This window comes from Dysidea avara, chromosome 10 (assembly GCF_963678975.1).
Source record: "Dysidea avara chromosome 10, odDysAvar1.4, whole genome shotgun sequence".
Classification (NCBI taxonomy): Eukaryota; Metazoa; Porifera; class Demospongiae; order Dictyoceratida; family Dysideidae; genus Dysidea; species Dysidea avara.
The window spans coordinates 8,456,391-8,477,029 of NC_089281.1; the positions used below are offsets into that span (position 1 = coordinate 8,456,391).

The window sequence follows — 20,639 nt, forward strand, 5'->3', positions numbered from 1 at the left end:
TGTTGATATTAGCTGTTTGATTTGAGTAGCTATATTTGAGACCCGATTTTTGTCAGGTACGTAATTCTTCAGCTCTATGAATAGTTACAATAGAAAATTTAGATGTCTTTGGTCACTTGGGATGAATTGCTACCAGTATGGATCTCTCTTCACAGTATGCCAACACAGAAAGCACTTAGCACACAAACCTCCAGTTGTTTGTTTATACATTGTTATGGAATCAGATGCACCCACACCTTTATATATGTGTCGTATACTGTGTATACATACAAACAGAATGTTTAATAGATTCATACATACCTCTGTAATATTGATTCCCATAGATTTATAGGAGAGGAATATATTGTATCTATAAGGGTGATTCATTTCATACCCGGTATATACGTAGATATAGCAGTTGCTCAGGTTTTGCCATGCATGCAGGACTTTAGTAACTCATATTTCACTGAATTTTGTAGCTTACATCCCACAAAAGCAGCTATTGAATTTTCTGCTAGTATAGATAGTGGTACTATGGCTACACTCAAAGATTAAAATGTGGACAGTTTTTTTAGAATAACAAATAGGGAAACATTTCCAATTTTTGGCTGCTCTTAAGGTAACATGCTAATGGGTTTATTCTAATTAAAATACTCCTCTTGATTCATGTACTTATTCTGGCCATTACACAGTGTCCAGTTGTATAGATGTGACAAGAAAATAACATGGAATACATCTTTGGTTTTATCATAACAATTTTATCTCATTAATGAATTTTCAACAAACCACTTCACAAACTTTGTGTGTTGTGCTCATGATAGTCCTGAACATAATCTGCATGACTCCAAAGCATGTAGTGGCAAGGACATGTATGGCACAAAGAAAACTCATCACTGCACACTTAAGGAATGGAATGTATGTATATGATCTGTTCACAATGTCATCATAACTATATATAGTGATACCATAAACAATTAATCACATTGCCTACAAACTGCAACTCATGTGTAATGTCAGTCATACTGTAATATCATTGTAAGTATAAACTAGCATTGACTGCATATTTGCATGTGCATATACATTCAGGCTTGTTGTAATTACCCACCGAAAGTAATCAGTACAATTACAATTACTTTTTGAAGCCAATCTAATGATTACAATTACTTCAGTTTGTAAAATAATGATTAATAATTACAATTACTTTTCAATTACTACTGTGCATCGGGGTACAACAATAACTTACAATTCTCCAGCATTAATCTTAAGGTATGTTAACTGTTCAAACTTTTTTGGTAATGGTCTACATCTATTTGGTCTGAGAACATTGCCACTATGGCTGAATATATATTCAAATGGTACAAAATTAATGTTGCTGGAACTCCCAGCTATTCTTTGCTATTGTACTTAAAATGGGGTATTTATTTGCTTTTATCTTCCAAAATTTTAAAGGGCTTTCATCCTTTGTAAACTTTGTGTCATCTAGATATGTTTAAATTCTTTCTCTGCTATTGAACATTATGCACCCCATGGGTATCCCATACTGTATATAAAATTTAAACTATGTGGTCAACAAATATAATTATGCCTATAATTTCAATAATTTACTGCAGCTACATGGGCCACATGTTATACACATGGGATTGTGTACATAGTCACTAGTCAAGTTATGGAGTAGTACTTTTATATAGCATAACTTTGATTCCTTACATTTAATTACATAATGATTATTGACTGAACAGCTAATTACAATTACAATTACCATTACTTTTATGCTCAGTGAGCAATTACAATTACAATTACTTGAAAATTGCTAATGATTAGTAATTAATTACAATTACAATTACAACAAGCCTGATATACAATGAAGAGAATAAAATACATGCATACTTTTACCTGTGAAGTCACAACTAGAGCACTCAAAGGATTCTACTAGACACCATGCAGGGGATGTCCTAACTTAACAAATTATTACCCCTGAATATGTCATTATTGTGTGCCTTGTACATAGTTAAAGTATGTACATTTGCCAATGGTGCACAATTAGAACTGCTGAATTGGACATAATTTTAGGCTGCACTTTGTAGGTATATTTTGCATACAGTTAACCAAATACATGAGCTATATACCAAGAGTTCATAACATTTGTATGGGGAAAGTGTCTAACTGCCAATATGGCCTGTACAAACACTGCTGCAAGTTCACTTTTGATCATACCTATACACCTCTAGCCTGGTTCTACTGATCACAAAAAACTTTTGATAGGCGATGATTGGTGTTGATAAGATCAATTCTTTCTTCTAAGAGAAACCTGAGGTGATACTTGCAGCAGTGTCGGTGTTTGCTGAATGTACTCCACTCTTCCCCATACAAATATTATGAACTCTTGGTACTACATACTATATGCATTATAATACCTGCAAGGAGGTTAAGGAAAGCCTATGAAGCTGGGAGTCAGATGCCTAATGCTATACAAAACATAAGTTCTTAATTTGTACAGCATTCATTGCATCATCACTATAGGTAGACTACCGTAGACATGCACGCACGCACGCACGCACGCGCACACACACACACACACGCACACACACACACACACACACACACACACACACATACACACACACACATACACACACACACACACACACACACACACACACACATACACACACACACACACACACACACACTTGTAGGTGGTGCAATGTAGGTGGTGCAACGTAGGTGGTGCAATATACAAGTGGTTAATATCTTTTACCACGAAGCCAGGCAGTATTGATCTCAAGAGTTTAAACTAACAAAAAAACATGTACAGTGAATATTTAGGTATGTACATCAGATAAACAACAAATGCAACATGTTGGCTTCTTCATGTTGTAAATTAAGCCTTTGACACAAACATCTTATATACAAGCCAGTAATTTCTTACAGAAGATTAACTTAATGGAACACATTTATACAGTATGATGTTGTGTGAAAGTCAATAAGAATTAACGTTTTACTAGAGTCAGGTGGCAGTAAACAGATATTTCTAGTGTATTGGTATAATGTTACAATAACACTGTGGGAAGATTACTATATGGTATTAGTGTTAAATAAAAGAGAGTAGGGCAAAGTTTGTAAATAAAATTCACAGATGACGACATTGACTATATGTGATCTTTCTGTTTTTATGCGATATACCAGCAAAGTAAACCCAAAGGCCCAAATCCCATTGCAATCAGAAATTCTGTCTACCACATGCACAGTCATGCATCCTGGGCAGGTTTTAGAGTGTATACCCTTTGGTTTTAATGGCCAAGTATAGTCACTAATACTATTACTAGCCACTTTACACCACCCCATGACATGTGATATCAGTATTAATAAAATTGTGTTTGGTAACTGGAGAAGATTGCATTACTGTGCATTATAGTTAGGTGTATACATGGTGTACTCAACCAAGTGTGAAGGACAGTATATGACACTTTGTACTTTTCACTTCCCCTACTGGGTAAAGTGGGTGATTGATAAACATGCAGCTTGATCATTCTGCAAATTTGAAACCTCATAATTATGCTTCTGATACTGTTAACTGAAATGCTTGTCATTAAAATAGTCACTCTGTTGCATGCCTGTAGGTGTATCCTTACATATGTGACATTCTCACATCTTGTCATGTACATGGTAGATCAGACAAACCAGTAAGCGTGATTATATACAGCCATATAACTGCATAGCAAAATTACAGATGTCAGTGAGAATTTTAAATCTACGTACATAGCATTACTTTTGCATGAATATATATAGCTATTTTTTTTTGATATTCAGCACATTCTCTATTTGTACACAATTCCTATGTAGTTTCTCAGTAAAGAACTAACTCGCTGCATTGCAATTAAAACAATAATTGTGTAACTATATACATACGTAGTTAAGTCCAACAGACATAACATACATTTATTGAATGAACCTGCACAAAGATTGTACATGCATATACTGCTAAATGGTGAAATATTTGCTTTAAATTACTGATTGAATGAAGTTACATACCCTATAATAAACTATTACTAGTAATTGTATGCATACACAGTGGCAGATAATAGTCAACTTTGTTGTAAATGCCATGCAAGTCATGCAGGGCTTTCAGCATGCAGAGATAACTGCAATTCACATCAGCTCCTTAGATTGTGTGCTTTAGCCTTACTATATAACTATGCCACAGTATACATAGTGTATTGAAAAAGTTTTACTTTTAAATTGATATTGGTATGATCTTTATAACTAAGTAATGACTTGTAAAAAGTAGAAATATTTATATTGAGCTTTATCTATGTACATACATGATTATAGGTACCTATTTACATATGTGTAACATGTGATAGCTATAATAAGGCTGTTATGGCATGGATAAGAAGAGGGAATACATTTCTCATTTCTGCTCACTATGAAGTGATTTTGCAATTGTGTAATGGACATGCACTTTTTCTTAGAATTGTATATACATGTTAAAATGCTGGTGTTTGAAACATCATAGTGATTTCTGAGGATATGCAAGAAATATTATATATCCATTTATGATGTTTATACAGCACATGGTATAAGCAGGTAAAGATGTGCTGGCTCCTGTATGTGCATTGCAGATGAGAGGTGATATGCAGCTATAACACATACATAGCACATGTTGCATCATGTTATGCTGGGTACTATGTGCAGTTTGATATTGACTATTTAATGTGTGTGATTATACACATAAAGCAATGTTCATGCAGACATGATCAGTACATGTAATGCATGTGTTCTGGCTAAAAGCAATGCCATATAGTGAGATTTTTTCGAGGGGGAAAATTTTTGTGAGTGTTTGCCAATCCACAAAAATCACAAAACCTTCACCCCTCAAACTCATATGGCCAGCTAGATAGGGTGAGTGAATGTGTCAGTGACAAAATGTGTAATGTGAAAGCATAGGCAAATCTCTAAGAGGGAGCTTTGCCCCCTGGCCCTTTCTTGCCCCCTTGGACTCACAGGACTATATTAACACCAGAAACAGAAATCATACATTTACACAGTATTCAGAAGTAATTTACAGAAGCCAAATGGTAAATGGAAGACAACAGTTATAACTGTACACTGTGAAGAAAGTGAGGCAAATAAGTTTGAATTTTTGTGCTAAAATTGAGATACTCTAATAGAGAAGTCACTACTATAATAGAACAGTCACAATTTGAATTGATGATTTTTGCTTAGTGCACTTTACCATTAAACAGGTTTTACCTCAGATAGGCTAACTAATATATATATATATATGTTTGCAAAGCATACACTTTGTTAGCTAAATAGCTATTCAAATGTTCCAAATTCAAACTTAGGAGGTCTAAGTTTAAAAAGTTTCTCAGAAGATATCCACCTAGATTCATTCATCCAGTTATACCAAACAAAAGTTATGTTAAATATATATTATAACTCGTGTACTAGAGTTCTATTCTTATCCTCTTAGTAGAATAAACACTAAAACTTCTTGCCTCCTTAGCCTTTCTAACAGTGTATCCTACATCCATCTATGTGTGAAAGTTTGATTCACCTGTGTGCATGCAGCATGTGTGCAGTGGTGAAGCACTCTTATATATAAGTATATAAGTTGATAGCTACAACTGAAAACCTTCAAAACAGTACACATGTTTCATGAGATATAAATTAAACAATTCTATAAAAACAATTGATGTTCATTGTAATTAGAGTATGTGTGTGCATGATGGTTTACACTTGTTCAATAACCATATACATATTCATGTTAGCTATACAGTATAAATGCTTGCTGTATTTTGACTGAATAAAAAGGCATGGTGGTAATGTTAATGTTTGGAAGATGTAGCAGGTTTAGTGATCAAATCAATATCCACCTCATAATGGCTGTATATAAATCCTTCTTTAAGAGTGTAGCACTTTTCTTGAAAACTTTCTGATGCTTCAAACTGAAAATCTTTATCAGATGTAGGAGAGTACTACATAAAATAATGAACTTTCAAGTATGTCACTTCCTGTACACACACACACACACACACACACACACACACACACACACACACACACACACACACACACACACACACACACACACACACACACACACACTCACACACACACACACACACACACACACACACACACACACACACACACACACACACACACACACACACACACACACACACACACACACACACACACACACACACACACACACACACACACACACACACACACACACACACACACACACACTCACACACACACACACACACACACACACACACACACACGCATAACACACACACACACACAACAAAAGCAAAGCCTTTGGCTACAGCTAGCATGGTCACACCTTTCCAGTGAATCAGTACTGGGACATGCACCTGTACGTTACTTAAGAAATGCTTCCCCAGTTGACACCAAGTCACCAGGTCCTCGTTGACAGTGCAATGTGAGAAAATTTTCTTGCTCAAGGAAACAACAACAACTGGATATAACTGGGCATCAAACCTGGAACCTTTCAATTACCAGGCTGTGCTTCACATACAGACACACAAAGCAAAGTAAAGCCTATGACAGCCATGTGAAACACAGCCATTGTTGCCCAGAAAACCAGCACTGGGATGCCTGTGCACCACTCAGGTGCATGAGCCTTGTGCAGGAAAATCCTCCTGGGCCAGGGCTAGTAACCCACAGGAAGACTGCCCAGGTCTCACGGAGAGAAGTAGCGGAACCCAAAGTTCCACAACCACCCCAACACCGCAAAGCAAGACAAGGACACTTGGACATTAGTTGGGTGGGCTGCTTCCCCAGATGACATCTGGTCACCAGGTACCCAATATACAGTTGGGTAGACTGGAGCAATGTGAGTAGGCACCAGCCTATTATGCTTTTAATTTTGCCTATTATGCTATGCTGCAGTGCTCAAAATTTTTGCCTATATATTATGCTCATAATTATGCTCAAAATTTTTGCCACAGTTTCAATGTTTTGTTACTTTCTATGGATAATGATAAACTTTGGCTTATTAACAACTGGTTAAATGTATAAAATACTTGCTGAGCATTAAGAATTTGGCTACGTTGTAACCTATAATAACAGTGGTGTCAGATAACTACTTAATGTCATATCAGTGGCATCAACTGTTCTATTATTGTAAGTCAACCTTTTTCTGTGGCATGCATTTTTGCTTACAGTATGACAATTATTCTGCCTATTATGCTAGCATTATGCTTGATGCTTTCAGGTACCTATTATGTGCAAAATTATGCCAGCATAATAGGCTGGTGCCTAAATGTGAGTAACGTTTCTTGCTCAAGGAAACAGCAACGACACCAAATTGGGCATTGAACCTGAAACCTTTTGATTACCAGGCCAATGCTCTAGCCACTTGGCTATGCTGCCTCACACACACATGTACGCATGCACACACGCACACACACACACACATACAAACAAAAGCCTATACACTACTTAAGAATCAGTGCAGGCAGTACAGGGATAGTAACCCTGTATCATATAAAGGTGTTTGCCCTAAGTCCCACTTGAACCTCATCAATTATGCAAAGACAAATACAGTTAGCATTTGCTTCACCAGTTCTTCATTTACTGAACAGCTGGGTAGACAGAAGTTCTTACCAACAATTACATCAACTGTGATTTATTGTATAGGACCTGAGCCTAGAACCTTAATTATGGTTTTAAAAATCAATGTTCCAACCAAAAGCAATTTGCTGCTGCTGCTGCTGCTGCTGCTGCTGCTGCTGCTGCTGCTGCTGCTGCTGCTGCTGCTGCTGCTGCTGCTGCTGCTGCTGCTGCTGCTGCTGCTGCTGCTGCTGCTGCTGCTGCTGCTGCTGCTGCTGCTGCTGCTGCTGCTGCTGCTGCTGCTGCTGCTGCTGCTGCTGCTGCTGCTGCTGCTGCTGCTGCTGCTGCTGCTGCTGCTGCTGCTGCTGCTGTTGCTGCTGTACATACTGCTTTCTCAAGACACTGTATACATCACATGCACTACTCACAAAAGCAAAGTAAAGCTACAGCTATTGCCACCCAGTGAACCACGACTATTGGGCAGGCAAGTCCTCCTGGTGCAGACTAGCACCTGCAGGAAGATTGTCCAGGTCTCATGGGGAAAGGCCACATACCAACTCCACTAAGGGAGACTATGATGGTTGGGAACTCGCTCCTCAGTTAATACTAGGTACCCATTGGTGCTACAGCTGGGTGGGCTGCTTCCCCCAACTGACACCAGGCCACCAGGTCCGATTGTACAGCTGGGTAGACTGGAGCAATGTTAGTAAAGTTTCTTGCTTAAGGAAACAACAACAACAACAAGTTGGCATAATCAGGTATTGAACCTAGAACCAGGCTGATGCTTTGGTCATTTCAATGCGCACACACACACACACACACACACACACACACACACTTACACTTATGGTTTGCATTTCTTCTGACCATTCACTAATGTTATCTCCATTTTCAATTGCAAAATCTTCTGGAACATCTTTATCCTAGCGTGCAGCATATTTAATATGGTATATGGTGATTTTTTACTAACTTCATAACTTTGTTTCTTGGAGATAAGATTACTCCACAGTATGTACATCTGCACACAATTTGTAAGTGTGTATAATTATATGATCTCTAACTAGCTAACCTTCCTGAAGTAGATGGTTAAGAGTAGGAATATTATGATGCCCTAATGAAGTGTAGTGTTGTAATATCATAGAAATACCTAATAATCATACGTACTTCAATAACAAGAGTGATTCCAAACACATATGCCATCGGTACAGATTGCTTGTAATAGTAGATCAGTGCTACCGCCCATGTTGTAGTCATTGTAAATGTCAACACAATGACACCTTGCAACCATCGTTTGAAGCAGTAAGAGCTAAATAATTTACATAAACATTTTACAATATAATATTTAATTACATTATATGTATCACTAGAGGAAGAACTTACATGGTCTGTAAACTGTTAATATCAATCTTGTAATTCTGTTCAAATTTTTTCCGCATAACAAACAAGTACATCACATGTAAAATTGTTACCTGTAGATATTTCATAGTACAGCAGAATTAGTATATAAACACAACTCACTATTACAATAAGCAGAACAGGAGCAATGAAGGTCAAAATGAAGCCATCTCCATATGTCAACCAGCAACTATGTATGTATATGTACAAGGAAAGTATACAGAGAGGGGCTTACATCTCATCATTTCCATAACTCCATTCATCTTCTTTTCCCAGTCCCAGAGGAATACAAAATATCATGTACATGAATGGACCACCTGTATGTGTACATGTCAATAGTTTATTTTGTGCTCTGTAACTGTTACCTACTTTAAAATTTATTGGATGGACAGACAATGATATGTTTAGGGGACTAGTCTGGTTAGCACGGCACATACTGTGGCCCAAATAGAAGCTTACAAATTCACTTTCAATTTGTACATGATAGCTATTTATATGTTATGTTTATGTAGTTTTGTGAATTTATGTGTAATGTATGATTTATGCAAGTCTTACCATAACACAGTAGTGTAAAACCAGTATAAAGTTTCCAGTTGACTTTTGCGTACACTTTCACTAGTATAATATACAGCACCAATCCCTCCATTAGCATCCACATGAACGAAGTGAGGAAGAAGTAGTGTAGTAGTATGGCTACTGTAGCACAGCCAGCCTGTGACGATTAGTATTAAATACAACACATATGGTTGTTGTCGTTGTGTCTATACCTTGTCTGAAATTATGCAAATAAGAACAAGTAACAGGTGTGCTATGAATAGCGTAGCACAGAGATTTATGTGAACAAAACTTGCAAGGCTCCACAGTGATCTATAATTGCATTTTAATTTATACTGTATACTGACACAGGAAACATGGGTATACCTGTATACTACAAGAAATCCAATAACCAATACAAGCGATAGAAGTAAAAATGCAATGCATGCATACACAGCAATTGGTTGGCTGCATCGGTCTACACCAGTGTTAGCCTGGTAACAATATCACTATACACAAGAATAAATTGTTTGTATAATTACCTGCGTGATGAATTGTCTAATATCTGCTAAGATGGCAAAGTGTGTTAAATGAGTACATGTACACACAGTTTGTTCTGGACTGCTTCTTTTTACAGTGCAACCATCTGTAGACCAGAATGGCTCATATTCTTCCGTTCTGTAAAAAAAATGTGTACTTATTCAACTAACCATCATGTGGTACCTGTGGTCACTTACATGCTGAAATTGTAAAACACACACATGGTTGATCCTGTTGTCAATTTGTGGTGATTGATTACAATCTCTACACCTTCATGCATTGCTTCTTTACACATTTTGGTTGCACAGTTGACAACTTTGGAATTCACCGGAGATATTAACTGAAAGTTACTGTACACAAAATGTACATGATTACAATATGGGACCATGCTTTACTAGCAATGTCTTACTTGAAAGTGTTTACTGTATGGTTATTGTGTATTGGCTTTACCAGTAGTTGCTCAAGGTTTTCAAAAGAGTATGAAGCAACTCGGACTGCAACCAACACATGCAACTTGCATGGATCCTAAATATATTCCTTTAAAAAGTACTTACATTTTTTTATTCCTGTCTCTTGTGCCATGGCAATCATCCTTTGTGGAGGCTTGAATGAACCATAACTACCGGTTGATAAATCCAATTTATCAACATTGCCTGGATCTTCAATATCAACTGCACTAAGTCCTGTTATTATGAATGAATCAGTCTTAACAGTGCAACTGAAGTAACTAACCAGTGTTTGAGATTGGTGGAGGTGGATATTTTGGGTTATAGCAGTTGAGAATAAAGTCATCCGTTGAAACAAACAGAGTACTTATGAAGTATTCTTGTGCATGCTGAACATGAACATACAGGTGTTTACCAGTTCTCTGCAACTTGTAAACCTTACTTCTCTGAGTTGTGTTTTAATCACATTTAAGAACTGAGGATCCATCAAATTATCAATTACAATAATAAAATTCTGTGAACAAAATGCATATTGAACATTTAACATATAATAGCAACGTCAAAATATGCGGCAATACCTCAATGTATTCTTTTGTACAAAGTATCCTTGAATTGTTGTTTAATACATCTACAATTACAACTGGATCACCACCTAAAACTTCTATTCCCGGTTTATCAGTGTAGTTTCTGATTGCATCAAGCTCAGTTTCATTTTGTATCTACAAACAATAGCAATGTTTTAAATCATTAATAAACACGTTAACACATACGTAATTGTGTATACATATAATATAATTAGCTTCTTACAGTTGTAACTACTATGTACAGATCTTCTGAAACTGGAAGTCCATCGTCATTGCATGAGGAATTAAAATCTGGATACCATTTTGCTTCTCCATCATCATCAAACTTTTCACACATTTGAGTAACAAATACTACAAGAATACTGCACTGCTAAACTATGATTATATTACAACACCTTACCTTTGTCTTTAATGCAGTATAAGATTCTAGTTGCATTGAGAAGTTGTGCAGGTCTTGTAGTGTAATTTGTAACTTCTTCTAGACAGTATTCTACAGAAACAAGTGTGTTATCATATAGTGGGAGATAGTGATACGTACCTGGGGTTGAGGTTGGAGTGATGCTAGTGCTGAACAATACTGTGTTAGTCAATAGACCTGCACTAGTAATATCAGTTGACACCTTTCTTGATGTTGAACTAGCTGATGGTGAAGGTGACATGCTTGAAGATGATACTGTGCTGGATGATGATGGAGACAGTGACATACCAGATGATAGATTACCATAAGATGGGTTACCATGGTCAGAAGATGGTACCGTACTAGTTGACAATGGCATACCAGAAGATGATACTATACTGGTTGATGATGGCATACTAGAAGATGGTACTGTACTGGTTGGTGATGGCATACCAGACATACCGGATGATGGCTTACCAGACGATGGCTTACCATGACCAGAAGATGGGACTGTATTAGTTGATGATGGAATACCAAAATATGATACTGTACTGGTCGACAATGGCATACCAGAAGATAATGACATATTGGATGATGGCATACCAGATGATGGCTTACCATGGCCAGAAGATGGTACTGTACTGGTTGACAATGGCATACCAGAAGATGGTACTGTACTGGTTGATGATGGCTTACCATGGCCAGAAGATGGTACTGTACTGGTTGATGATGGCATACCAGACATACCGGATGATGGCTTACCAGACGATGGCTTACCATGGCCAGAAGATGGGACTGTATTAGTTGATGATGGAATACCAAAATATGATACTGTACTGGTCGACAATGGCATACCAGAAGATAATGACATATTGGATGATGGCATACCAGATGATGGCTTACCATGGCCAGAAGATGGTACTGTACTGGTTGACAATGGCATACCAGAAGATGGTACTGTACTGGTTGATGATGGCTTACCATGGCCAGAAGATGGTACTGTACTGGTTGATGATGGCATACCAGAAGATGGTACTGTACTGGTTGATGATGGCATACCAGAAGATGGTACTGTACTGGTTGATGATGGCATATCAGAAGATGATACTGTACTGGTTGATGATGGCATACCAGAAGATGGCACTGCACTGGTCGACAATGGCATACCAGAAGATGGTACTGTACTGGTTGACGATGACATACCAGAAGATGATACTGTACTGGTTGATGATGGAATACCAAAAGATGGCACTGCACTGGTCGACAATGGCATACCAGAAGATGGTACTGTACTGGTTGACGATGACATACTATAAGCTGATACTGTACTGGTTGATGATGGCATACCAGAAGATGACACTGTACTGGTTGATGATGGCATACCAGAAGATGGCACTGCACTGGTCGACAATGGCATACCAGAAGATGGTACTGTACTGGTTGACGATGACATACTATAAGCTGATACTGTACTGGTTGATGATGAAATACCAAAAGATGATACTAGACTGGTCGACGATGGCATACCAGAAGTTAATGACATACCGGATGATGGCTTACCAGACGATGGCTTGCCATGGCCAGAAGATGGTACTGTACTGGTTGATGATGGCATACCAGAAGATGGTACTGTACTGGTTGATGATGGCATACCAGTAGATGGTACTGTACTGGTTGATGATGGTATACCAGTAGATGGTACTGTACTGGTTGATGATGGCATACCAGTAGATGGTACTGTACTGGTTGATGATGGCATACCAGAAGATGATACTGTACTGGTTGATGATGGCATATCAGAAGATGATACTGTACTGGTTGATGATGGCATACCAGAAGATGGCACTGCACTGGTCGACAATGGCATACCAGAAGATGGTACTGTACTGGTTGACGATGACATACTATAAGCTGATACTGTACTGGTTGATGATGGAATACCAAAAGATGATACTAGACTGGTCGACGATGGCATACCAGAAGTTAATGACATACCGGATGATGGCTTACCAGACGATGGCTTGCCATGGCCAGAAGATGGTACTGTACTGGTTGATGATGGCATACCAGAAGATGGTACTGTACTGGTTGATGATGGCATACCAGTAGATGGCACTGTACTGGTTGATGATGGTATACCAGTAGATGGTACTGTACTGGTTGATGATGGCATACCAGTAGATGGTACTGTACTGGTTGATGATGGCATACCAGAAGATGGTACTGTACTGGTTGATGATGGCATACCAGAAGATGATACTGTACTGGTTGATGATGGCATACCAGAAGATGGTACTGTACTGGTTGATGATGGCATACCAGTAGATGATACTGTACTGGTTGATGATGGCATACCAGAAGATGGTACTGTACTGGTTGATGATGGCATACCAGAAGATGGTACTGTACTGGTTGATGATGGCATACCAGTAGATGGTACTGTACTGGTTGATGATGGCATACCAGTAGATGGTACTGTACTGGTTGATGATGGCATACCAGTAGATGGTACTGTACTGGTTGATGATGGCATACCAGAAGATGGTACTGTACTGGTTGATGATGGCATACCAGTAGATGGTACTGTACTGGTTGATGATGGTATACCAGTAGATGGTACTGTACTGGTTGATGATGGCATACCAGTAGATGGTACTGTACTGGTTGATGATGGCATACCAGTAGATGGTACTGTACTGGTTGATGATGGCATACCAGAAGATGGTACTGTACTGGTTGATGATGGCATACCAGTAGATGGTACTGTACTGGTTGATGATGGCATACCAGTAGATGGTACTGTACTGGTTGATGATGGCATACCAGTAGATGGTACTGTACTGGTTGATGATGGCATACCAGTAGATGGTACTGTACTGGTTGATGATGGCATACCAGAAGATGATACTGTACTGGTTGATGATGGCATACCAGTAGATGATACTGTACTGGTTGATGATGGCATACCAGAAGATGGTACTGTACTGGTTGATGATGGCATACCAGTAGATGGTACTGTACTGGTTAATGATGGCATACCAGAAGATGGTACTGTACTGGTTGACGATGACATACTATAAGCTGATACTGTACTGGTTGATGATGGCATACCAGAAGATGACACTGTACTGGTTGATGATGGCATACCAGAAGATGGCACTGCATTGGTCGACAATGGCATACCAGAAGATGGTACTGTACTGGTTGACGGTGACATACTATAAGCTGATACTGTACTGGTTGATGATGGAATACCAAAAGATGATACTAGACTGGTCGACGATGGCATACCAGAAGTTAATGACATACCGGATGATGGCTTACCAGACGATGGCTTGCCATGGCCAGAAGATGGTACTGTACTGGTTGATGATGGCATACCAGAAGATGGTACTGTACTGGTTGATGATGGCATACCAGTAGATGGTACTGTACTGGTTGATGATGGCATACCAGTAGATGGTACTGTACTGGTTGATGATGGCATACCAGAAGGTGATACTGTACTGGTTGATGATGGCATACCAGAAGATGATACTGTACTGGTTGATGATGGCATACCAGAAGATGATACTGTACTGGTTGATGATGGCATACCAGAAGATGGTACTGTACTGGTTGATGATGGCATATCAGAAGATGGTACTGTACTGGTTGATGATGGCATACCAGAAGGTGATACTGTACTGGTTGATGATGGCATACCAGAAGATGATACTGTACTGGTTGATGATGGCATACCAGAAGATTGTACTGCACTGGTTGATGATGGCATTCCAGAAGAGGGTGCTGTACTGGTTGATGATGGCATACCAGAAGATGGTACTGTACTGGTTGATGATGGCATATCAGAAGATGATACTGTACTGGTTGATGATGGCATACCAGAAGATGGTACTGTACTGGTTGATGATGGCATACCAGAAGATGATACTGTACTGGTTGATGATGGCATACCAGAAGATGATACTGTACTGGTTGATGATGGCATACCAGAAGATGGTACTGCACTGGTTAATGATGGCATACCAGAAGATAGTGCTGTACTGGTTGATGATGGCATACCAGAAGATGGTACTGTACTGGTTGATGATGGCATACCAGAAGATGAAACTGTACTGGTTGATGATGGCATACCAGAATAGGGTGCTGTACTGGTTGATAATAGAATGCTGGAAGATGGTGCTGATGATGGCATGCTAGAAGATAGACCAAATAAAGTTATTGTGGTAGGTGTAGGTAGTTCATAGCTTATTGTACAAATGTCATCTTGGCCAAAACATTTTCCACTAGCTAAGTTGAAGTTACACGTTCTCAGCTCTCGATTTATTCCATCAAACACTAAACCAACTTCATTGTTACCGCTACAATCATATGTAGCAACAGTCCCTGAGGAACACTGCACATAATCCAGTCTGTAGAAAGAAACAGCATATGCCATCAGTAATATGTGCAGGTATGTAATTTGTATAGTATGCAGTTCTTACCCATTGTCACTAAAATCTATAATTTGATCTAGTTTACAACTGTTTCCCCGCTTTCCTGATCCTTTTAACACAATGTCACTAATGAATAATGTGGGAGTAGTTGATGTAGCTGTTTGTGTCCATCTCAGTTTAAAATGAGGAGGGTTAGGTGATGTTGCTAATGACAACTTCACCCTTTGATGTAAGCCTGTAAATAGATAATATACATTGTTGTAGCAACAGCTGGGACTACTCACTAGGTATAGCACTTGTATTCCACTTCATTATCCATTCATCATCTTTATGTTGTCTATAATACAATGATACTGGTGGATATGTGTTGATGTTTCCATTACAGCCAGTATCATCAGCATCCAGGAAGCCAATAGTAAACTCAACATCAATCACTTCACTGTATGTACATCAAAATTATGTATAAAATAATACCACTTTACATAGATTATAATCACAGTGCTATGAGAGACAATTAATTGATCATTTCAATTCAATAAAATGCTATAATCAATGAACTTCAAACTGTGGTAAGATTACAAAATAACATCATTAACAAGGAATGCATGGGATATTTATAAATTGAAGAGATCAAAGAGCTAGTTAGGCCTTTATTTCTAGTTGAAGTATATATGTATTGATGTTTAATACATGCATACCATAGATTTCCATTAGACGTGGGAAGTGGTATCACTCCTGTGCTATGTGAGTGGATAGTAGCTATACTGGAAGTTGATACTGTTGAAATGGATGCTGCCACACTGGATGTTGTTGGTAAAACTGCAATAAAGGAATGTCTAAACAATCTTATTTCACATTTCATCTATACCAGAATGAGACGTTGACATAATGTTCAGAGAAGAAATCGATGTGTTGAAAGATGACTGACCAACTGAAGTTATGACAGATGTAACCACAGTGGAAGTCAATACTGTTGTAGATGTTGTAATACTGGACATTGCTGTTGAACATATAAATGTTATAAGAGTATAGCAAGTCAGTTTTTTTTACCAGAATTTGATGATGTCAGCACACTGTTCACAGAAGTTGATGTGATGGTATATGATTGACCAGTTGAAGTTGTTGTAGGTGGTTCATAGCTTACAGTACAAATGTCATCTTGACCAAAACATTTTCCACTAGCTAAGTTGAAATTACATGTTCTCAGTTCTCTGTTTATTCCATCAAACACTAAACCAACTTCATTGTTACCACTACAATCATATGTAGCAACAGTTCCTGAGGAACACTGCACATAGTTTAGACTGTGGAAACAATAACACAAAATTTTGTTATGAAAATACATTTATAATATAATACTACAGATCTATTTTACCACTGCATGTGGTATCAAACCACAATGCACCAATGTACATTACATGGCTAGAGAGAAATGTTCATAAAGAAGAAATGTATATCATGTGATATACCATAAGATGTCAAATAAATAACATACACCCTCACCAGAGTCAATTATTACTGCCTGACATAGGCCATTTGTCAGGCAAATATCATTCATGGCCGACCATAATGGAACCTGCCTGACAAAATGTCAGATCAAAATAGAAGAAAGTTGTAGAGTTTTTTTTATAGTGAAGCATTGTCAATAATAACAAAACAATTTGACAACAATGATTGTATTATTATTTTAGGTTGAGTCACTCTATTCTGTCAGTGTATTGTAAGGATTTCCCTATTATGATGAATTGTGTAATACAACAGCATATCAGTGTCAGGTAATGCTTTAGGTTGCCTGACATTTTCACTGGGATTTGAAAAAAATTATAATTGTCTCTGACCCTCACTAAAACAAGCCAGATAGCTAACAACTTAATGAGCGCAGATTGTTGGCTGCTGAAATGTACACAAACTCTGCTACATACTACAGTTTGCATGATTGCTGTCACTTGATATGATACAATAAAATGCTGGTATATATGCTACACGCATTTATTAAACCTTTACAGCGACCAGCACTGAAGATCTGACAACAACATGTGCTGCAGCCTTAGTATAACCCAACCTAACCTAATAGAAACTGGACACTTTAAATGGTTTTTTTAGTTGACAATAAGGTGAAACAGAAAAAGGGCCAAAGAAAGGAAAAACATCCCTCCTACCTCAGGATTCAAACTGCAGGCAACCCATGCAATGTCTAGTTGAGTGCCACACTCAGTCTCCTCCAGGAGCTACATATATGTCAGTCGTCCTTTACAATACTTACCCATCATCACTAAAATCTATGATTTGATCTAGTTTACAACTGTTTCCCCGCTTTCCTGATCCTTTTAACACAATGTCACCAATGAATAATGTGGGAGTAGTTGATGTGGCTTCTTGTGTCCATCTCAGTTTAAAATGAGGAGGGCTGGGTGATGTTGCTAATGACAACTTTACCCTTTGATGTGAGCCTGTAAATAAATAGCATAAATTGTTGTAGTAACAGCTGTTGTGACTACTCACTAGATATAGCACTTGTATTCCACTTCATTATCCATTCATCATCTTTATGTTGTCTACAATACAGTGACACTGGTGGATATGTGTTGATGTTTCCATTACAGTTAGTATCATCATCATCCAGGAAGCCAATAGTAAACTCAACATCAATTACTTCACTGCATATTAAAATATGTATGTATATCAGTCAGATACTCACACAATTGTATGTAGCTATGCAATATGCATGCTCTTGTTCATGACAGCTTAGCTATACCAGTCATTTCAAGTTACTGTTACGATATAGTTTACTTTGATTAATAAAATACTAGTAAAGGCCTGATCACTGGCCGGATAACTCATATACATGCATATATGGTGCTAATATAATTACTCTGGCGACACTGATCATGGCATACTTTTTACAAATAGCTGAAGGTCACTATAGCAAGTGTCTGATTGTGTGCCTCATGCATAGTACCTCAGTACTCCATGCACGTGCATGTGTACATGCAGATAGCTGTGTGAGTCTGCATGGGAAACAGAATACACATATTAGCAGCAACATGTGCACGGAAGACAAACTAAACTATAAGTAGAAAACCAGGTTTCTAGTCCACAGAGGCACTTTTTCTGTAATAGTCTTGTGAAGACTGTGTTTCATTTATTCGAGACTCGAGATGTGTCTGTATAACATTTTTCATATGATCACCCCAAACTCATTCATATACTAGTAGAAATGTATCCATCCTGAATATTGCTGAGCAGTTCTATGTTGAAAAGTTTTATCACTTAGAGGCTGCAGATTATAGGTTCAATGATGCATCATCACCCCACAGGAACTGAACATACATTGGCACAATACTACATAGCTATATAGTTCAGCTGTGAAGTCCCTCACCTTCATGCATTGTTTAATTCACTGTCATCCACCCTTTGGAATGCAGCTTCGCGAGAATATCGCACCGCTTACAGAGTACAGACGAATACTAAAACTTACGGGTATCAAGTTCAGTCAAGTTACTCCAGTAGCCATGTCGTGATATGCTTGCAGTGGCCCGGGTGCATAAATGCTTCTCGAACGTATGCAGAGAGGTAGGTCGTGGCCACAGCCAGTGCATTTCTGCAAATCTTGATTCCAGATATATAGATCAGTCATCTATAGTCTAGTTACAACCGCATCTACCATGCATGCATGCATGCTTATACGTATAGCTATATCAAGTTAAACTTTCTAAGCTACTGCACTGTGATGTGACATTGAAACTATGCTGCATATAGCTAACTATAGCTCGTCGAATATAGTTATCATCAGTATAGTATAGGTCTATATAGCTAGCTATACGTATAGCAGCGGTGAGCTATATATCAGCACTCACCAACCACAGCTGAATTTTATTGCAAACAGAAACGTCACCGTTATCACTACAAACTGTACAAAGATAGTCATCATTCAGTGATGAGCAATGAAATAGCTATAACCCAACTAACAACACTTTAGCTACTACTGTAACAATAACGGATTCATGTGGTATATAGCTGTAGATATACCTTTAATGTTGATGTAACAAGCAGTAATGGTAACAAGAGCTCTTCCAACACGTGCAAAATGAAGCCTTATACATATATCTTGTGCAATTATATCAGGTGCCAGATATGATCTGGAATTGCTAAAATTCTCAGAAAAGTGCAGTCTGTGCATGCAGATGTATATGCAAGATAGCAGAGAGTACATATACAACTTCTACCTAAATTAGTGGTCTATAAGTTCCATGCAATATGCTTACTATGAAACTATTTAATCACATACTGTATACACCGACAGAAGCTGCAGCTAAGATCTAGAATACGTATGTTAGCTCCTGCTAGTAAAACTGGTATTTTACTTGGTGTGATTGAGAAAAAAACATGCATGCATAAACCATGCACTGCCATGGTACATAGTTGGCTTGCAGTACTGCATGATGTCTGGTTTAATAGATTGCCTCTAATTGTACGCATGTATACAGCTACTGTTTAACTTTTCTGGCCGTGGTGTTGCCCAAACTGTTTGACAATATGAGCTCTGAAAAGCAAAACAAGCATGAGTAGATTACTATACATCAATATCAAAGCCTAAGTGTAATTGTATGACTGTTGCCGGTAGGAAAACTGTCTCACTTAAAACACACACACACACACTACCAAAATATGTAACGAATAATATTTTGTGCAAGGATTATGTTAGAGTAGTCTTGCAATCTTGTTGGTTGCT

General features: G+C 38.1%; 3 protein-coding genes across 3 annotated transcripts; all 3 read right to left on the minus strand.

The window, feature by feature from the left end:
• Nucleotides 1–5,643: 5,643 nt before the first annotated feature.
• LOC136236486 (adhesion G protein-coupled receptor L3-like) lies at nucleotides 5,644–12,335 on the minus strand. The gene is made up of 21 exons (XM_066026643.1): nucleotides 11,610–12,335; nucleotides 11,472–11,561; nucleotides 11,295–11,422; nucleotides 11,066–11,206; nucleotides 10,930–11,001; nucleotides 10,774–10,876; nucleotides 10,596–10,724; nucleotides 10,451–10,535; nucleotides 10,239–10,391; nucleotides 10,044–10,179; nucleotides 9,889–9,995; nucleotides 9,735–9,834; nucleotides 9,523–9,679; nucleotides 9,203–9,284; nucleotides 9,091–9,157; nucleotides 8,953–9,041; nucleotides 8,737–8,878; nucleotides 8,642–8,683; nucleotides 8,543–8,590; nucleotides 8,415–8,495; nucleotides 5,644–5,960 (listed from the first exon to the last, which is right to left on the minus strand). Exons 1-21 carry the CDS (start codon nucleotides 12,319–12,321, stop codon nucleotides 5,811–5,813), a joined length of 2,814 nt encoding a protein of 937 aa, XP_065882715.1. The 5' UTR covers nucleotides 12,322–12,335; the 3' UTR covers nucleotides 5,644–5,810.
• Nucleotides 12,336–12,367: 32 nt separating this feature from the next.
• Nucleotides 12,368–15,243, minus strand: LOC136268880 (uncharacterized). Its single transcript, XM_066064345.1, has 5 exons — nucleotides 14,328–15,243; nucleotides 14,004–14,123; nucleotides 13,716–13,835; nucleotides 12,492–13,655; nucleotides 12,368–12,444 (listed from the first exon to the last, which is right to left on the minus strand). The coding sequence occupies exons 1-5, from the start codon at nucleotides 15,241–15,243 to the stop codon at nucleotides 12,368–12,370; spliced, it is 2,397 nt and encodes a 798-aa protein (XP_065920417.1).
• Nucleotides 15,244–15,316: 73 nt separating this feature from the next.
• Nucleotides 15,317–19,881, minus strand: LOC136268883 (uncharacterized). The gene is made up of 10 exons (XM_066064348.1): nucleotides 19,765–19,881; nucleotides 18,410–18,564; nucleotides 18,171–18,357; nucleotides 16,958–17,211; nucleotides 16,776–16,907; nucleotides 16,606–16,726; nucleotides 16,192–16,346; nucleotides 15,956–16,142; nucleotides 15,547–15,883; nucleotides 15,317–15,478 (listed from the first exon to the last, which is right to left on the minus strand). The coding sequence occupies exons 1-10, from the start codon at nucleotides 19,836–19,838 to the stop codon at nucleotides 15,317–15,319; spliced, it is 1,764 nt and encodes a 587-aa protein (XP_065920420.1). The 5' UTR covers nucleotides 19,839–19,881.
• Between the last annotated feature and the right edge of the window lie 758 nt (nucleotides 19,882–20,639).